The 5,646-nt window shown below is 40.2% G+C and overlaps 1 protein-coding gene across 1 annotated transcript in view; it reads right to left on the bottom strand.

Annotated features, from left to right (window-relative positions):
* Positions 1 to 1,479: 1,479 nt before the first annotated feature.
* The window catches only part of ACE2 (angiotensin I converting enzyme 2), a gene marked incomplete at its 5' end in the record, with an annotated part of 18,166 nt that continues 13,999 nt past the window's right edge, over positions 1,480 to 5,646 (bottom strand). Inside the window, 4 exons of the mRNA XM_009083902.1 lie at positions 1,480 to 1,597; positions 2,260 to 2,454; positions 3,663 to 3,779; positions 4,719 to 4,819. Coding sequence (XP_009082150.1) covers positions 1,480 to 1,597; positions 2,260 to 2,454; positions 3,663 to 3,779; positions 4,719 to 4,819 — 531 coding nt within the window. The remainder of the gene's footprint in view (positions 1,598 to 2,259; positions 2,455 to 3,662; positions 3,780 to 4,718; positions 4,820 to 5,646) is intronic.

Below are 5,646 nucleotides of genomic sequence, written 5' to 3'. Positions count from 1 at the left end.
TGCCTAGTATGGAGTTAATCAGGATCATCTGTCTACCACTTTGAACTCCTTCATTTAAGGGCCTTGTGTCAGGAAATGAGTATGGAGCATGATGACAGTGTTTTGTGAGCCTGTAGAGTCCAGCTGTATGTTTTCAGATGTACGTTTGACTGCTTTCTACAGATTCAGATCATTTTGGAGGCCCACGGTTCTAAGAGTTCATGCATCTGACGAATACTTTTCATGCAGGTTCACCTTTGCTACTGGCTGTTTCTCACAACCTAGGACTGAGTATCAGATACCTTGTGACTTTCAGTGACCCTGGTGTGTACAGAAACACTGGTGTGATGGCAGCTATGGCATGGGATCTACAAGACACAGAATATTAGAAAAGTTAGCTGAAGGGGTCCACTGGAGGTCATCTAGACAAACTTCTCACTCAGAGTGGGATTATCCCCAGTGCTCTCTCAGCTATGCCTTTGTCTACCTGGCCTCTGAACACTTCTAAAGGTAGAGATCCCACAGCTTCTCCCAGAGTATGGAACAGACAACCTGTTCCAGTACTGTAGTACCCTCCTTGTGAACAGCTTTTCTTTTTCAGGTGCAAACAGAACCTCCCAAGCCTCAATCTGCTGCCCCTTGTATGTAACACCACATTTGTATTTGTTGTATGCAGCACTTGTAATAGTGGAGGCAATGGCTAAGGTACAGGGAGAAAATACAAACCAACTTTGATCATTCAGTATTAAGGAAGCTTATACCAATTTTAATGGCAAAATAACACAGATATATTTTAATTTATGGTGGGGTTTGGGAGGTTTTTTTTGAGGGACCATGGGCTTCTTGGTCTCTACAATATTTATCAAGCAAACAGTTAGAAAAATAACTTAGGTTACAACTTCCAGTGCTTGTTAGCCTTCATCCAGTATCCATTTTACATTGATACAGATTTCTTGAAGGTGCAAAAATTGCATTTATTTCATATCAAATTGAGTTCTTCATCACTAAGGTTCTTCTGGTGGTCAGGTTTGGTTTTTTCTCAGTGTCTATTTGATACATTTTTGTGTATAGAAATACACAATTATCCATCTGAAAAGATCAAAATGTTCCTCACAGGCATTAGGAATATAAGGGTTATTTTTATGTGTGTCTTATCTGTATACAATTGTATACTTCCAAGGTTTTTTATCTCATTACAGAGGAAACAAAGAGAAGTTGGATGCAGCACATTTATGAAAAGCAGCACAAATATCATGTAATGTTATGCACATAATTCATAGAAAAGCCACGAGACATATATATCTTCAATTTTTTGCCTGTTTTCTAGTTACCACATACACAGCAGATTTAGTTGCTGTTGGCCATGAACTAGTAGAATAATGGTCAACCAGAAGACATTATATCTGCTGTCATCCATAGTGTTTTGGTCCTTTGCTAAGCACTATTGCTAAAAGTGAAATGAAAAAAAAATACCAGCAACCCTTAGTGTACTGATGTCTTTTAAAATGATGTTTGTGTCTCTTCAGTTGTCTCAAAGCCCAGGTTGCTTCTTCCCTCTTCACCATAAGGGTTCACATCTTCATTTGTTTCTGCTGCACCTCTGCTTTCTCTTGCTCTCCTGTATGAAAATTCATTTTATATTAGAAGTCCATGTTCTGTTCAAGTCCTTCCAGATCCCCAGAATTCCCTACTGTAAATAATACTGTGTTTAACTGGAAATATTTATATAAAAGGAATTGTGTTGCTTTTAAAGTGAACTGTAGCAAACTTACTCTGTGCTTAGAAACCCCATTAATGGAGAGAAAACCAACCCAGCCATATTGTTAGTGCAATAATATTTAAGGAAAACTACATTACTGGAAAGCTTCCAATAAATTCATAGAAACTGCAGGTACTGATGAATATGGGCAACTCTGCTGTTGGAGAAGGCACCATGTTCCCAGCAGGCCACTCCACCCACCTTGCAGCAGGGTTGGCAGAAGTCTGGTCACACCACACCTCCCTGTGGCCACACCACACCTCCCTGTGGCCACAGCATCCAGCTGCCTTGGTTACACTGCTGCTGATGGGGAAATTGCACTAGGCTGCCAAAGCTGCCATGCACTGAAAGGCACAGAGCTGAACCTTTACCTAGCACTGCTGATGGGAGTGGAATAATAAGCTTTCATTCCTTAACTTGCTTCCGTTAGATTGAGCAGCCTAATTTGTAACCATCCTAATGATTCAATTATTGGGACATCTCCCAATAGTCATGATCATAGTATCAAAAATATCACTCACCTTTTGCGATCTCTCTGCCCCGTGATGATCAAGGCAATAGCTCCAATGACAATCAGACTCATGACCACCCCAAATACAATTAACCAGACGGTGACTGGTGGTTCATAAGGTGGGGCCAGGGTTGGAAGTATGCCCACAAACTCCAGTGTGTTATCATCCAGTCTGAAAGCCTCATTGATTCGTCCCCGAGATCTCCTGCCATCAAATGCAAATTCAAAGAGTTTCACACATTTATTGAAAGAAAAGAAACAGTTTTTAGATGTTTTATAAATCTCCAGTGTGCCAAGCTTTACTTGTACTGCCCAGTTCTGGCATGGGGTGGTGAGTGACAACCACAGTAACTTAAAGCCTTAACCTGTTGCAGCTTAACTGACATGATCAGACACTGTATGGACTCTTAAAGTCTGTCAACATTTATCAAAATGAGGCAAACAGCCTTCTGATGTCCTTCGTTTGCATTTCACCCTTCATTATCTTTACCCTACATTTCTTGGCTATCCAAAAGTTTCTTGGATATGTGACATAAAAGTACAGCTTTGACATCTTCTTACCCATTGCTGTCCTACAGACTTCCACAATTTAGGTTCTTGTGCTTTTCACTGCCCTGAAAACCCTTTCCCTGGTGTATCTATCTTCTGTGCCTTTTTCCCTGAACTTCCACATCTGCTGTTGAGTGCTAACCAGGCAGAGACTTTCACAATCATATTCTTCTCCCTTGGTTTACCAACTTATGTCACTGTTTTCTCAACCCCATCTCACATTGCTGCTGCTTTTAGATTTGTGACCTCTTCATTTCCTACTGTACATTATCTATGTTCATCTGTAGAGCTGTAGTTTTACTTATCCTTTTTACAGCAATGGCTGACAGTTGTGTCACACCATGCTATAAAAGAGCTGTTCAGTGACCTGCAAGTGGGAACTAACTCCTGCTCTGACCTCTTCTGTATCATCAAATACATGTGGCTGTCTTTCTAGTCCACTGTTATTCTGTGATCCTTGCTAACAATAATTCTTGCACTGAATTTTCAGTAATGAGAGGAAGAAAACACGTTTGTGCACACACTGTTACTGTGTTCTGTATTTAGGAATATACAATAGTTCCTGTTAAAGTCTGAGCAATGATACTTCCTGGCAAGGTATGATGCAATGAGGTGTGTTATGGCAATTTTACAACCCCCTTGAAGCATTTTACATTGGCTGTTGTCCAAGACCCTATCAGATAGATGGACTCTTTTCTTTCTGTCATAACAATTCTCATCTCACTATTTATTTCCACGCTAAGTGCAGAACTTTCTAGTCATCCCTTCTGCCTCAGCTGACTTGAGCACTACTTTCCCTTCCACCCTTTCTTCTGGTTGTTTGGTTGGTTTGGTGGGGTTTTTTAGCAGAGAGCAAAATCTCACTTGATGGCATCTTCCAAGTCAGCTTTGGGCACAACATCAGTGATATCACCCGGCATGGTGACCACAATGTAGAAGGAGATCCTTTCTGTCTGATTGAAAACATGAATGTCTGTAAGCCTGAAGAAGAAACAGAAAAGAAAGGTTATTTTAATTACTGAGATGACATTAGTTTTAAATTCAGGCAAGTGAACAGTTGTATTTGATTGGCAGTACCAGGAGGTTAGTTTATGCTGAGGAAATGCTTCTAGTGAAATCATCTGGGAAGTGAAATCCATTTTCCTGACAGAATTTCTTTGTCTATGTGCTAATTTGTTACTTTAGTTGGAAGGTGTCTACCCCATACCTAAGGCAATCCTTGGTGTAATTTTCCACAGCACATAATCACCTGCAGAACAGAGAGTGTTTGGGGTTGGTCTCATGAATGAGGGGATGGATAAAGTGGCAAATGGAAAAAAACCACCTTCTTCCTTATATTCTGCTGGGATTAGCTTAGAGATGTTCCATGGCTGATGTTTTATAAAGTAACATCAAATAGCTTAAGTAGATAGTTTTTGAAAATTTTTGAAGAGACTTAATATAAAGGGTTGTTTTTCTTAACGAAATCAGTTTCAGGTGATAGATTTTATGCTTGTAAGTGAACCTATATAAGATTAGTAAGATTGCACCGAATTCTAATGCTCTATAATCAACCAGTTTATCTCTCCTTGGCCTGAAACCTCTTAAATATTCAGTATTATACACATACCTTGTTAGAAATTTTTATTTCTAATCAATATACCTTCCACGATAATCCCATATAGTCACTGGGCAGAAATTCTCAAGGCTCACCTCTAATGAACCATGGGAGACAAAAGCCTTCTTACCTAACTGTAGCACATTAGTACTAAACTTCATTCTCTTGAGCAAAATTGCACCATGTAGCTGGGTTAGCAACTTGCCTTTTGCAACCAGCTGATGTTTGACATTGTTTGCTACCACCTTACATTTGACAGAAGGCACAATCAATTTCATCAATTCATGCCACTAGTGAAACAGAGACAATAGCAAAGCACTCACTGGAAGTTAACTTCCTGTTTCTTCATCTCTGCAAAGTATTTTCTCATGGCATAGGCGATGGATGACTTAAACAAGAAGAGCTCATTGTCATCCCAGTCATACTGCAAAAACAGCACAAGAGAACTTCATCAGAGATGGCAGGTTATCTGACACTAAGAAATCATTCAAAAAAGAAATAGCAATTGTAATGCTTGGCATGCACTTCGGTATTATTTGTGCCATGATAGCACATCAGAAACCTACCCAAACCCTCTAACTCTGTTAATCTAGGTGCTCTGCAGGAGAATAACCAAACAGGCATCCCTGCTGCCAGACATCATGCTATCCCTTTGCAGTACCTTTACATGGCACTACTGAAGATGCTGCAGTCCTAGCACATCTCCCTGCCTTATAGGGATAAAAGGCATCAAGGAGCAACAGTATTCCTACTAAATATTGTGCATTCTCTTTGAAGTCTAAAGATTTCATATTGTAGATCTATTTTTAATCACATAATTATATTTGCAGACCCTTTCTTTTAAGGAGGAGAACCTTTGGGGTGGGGTTGTTGTGTGGAGGTGACTCATTTAGTTGCTCGATGAGCTGGGATTTTTCTTTGGGGTTTGTTTTGGTAAAAAACCTCTTTGCATCAGTATTTCTGCAGCAAGCATGTATTTGTTATTTTTCCCTGGAGAATAGATAGGTGATATAAAAACTGTACTGCCTGTGTGCAGGCTCCTGCTGGCCTGCCTTATGAGTCCAAAGTTATCTGCAGTGGAAGTCAAAAACAGCTTCTCCGGGGCAGGAACCAAGAGCTATACAGGGGGCAAAAACCACTGCAGGAGCTGATAGTGCAGCCTGGTTTGTTGTGCAACAGCATGTGTGCACAAAGTGAAAACTCCCAGCTGAACTCTGCAGCAATGTTTTTTAATCCCCCTAAGGCCTAGAT

Source organism: Acanthisitta chloris, unplaced genomic scaffold (assembly GCF_000695815.1).
Source record: "Acanthisitta chloris isolate BGI_N310 unplaced genomic scaffold, ASM69581v1 scaffold7351, whole genome shotgun sequence".
NCBI classification, from domain to species: domain Eukaryota; kingdom Metazoa; phylum Chordata; class Aves; order Passeriformes; family Acanthisittidae; genus Acanthisitta; species Acanthisitta chloris.
This window is presented reverse-complemented; position numbering and strand designations above follow the sequence as displayed.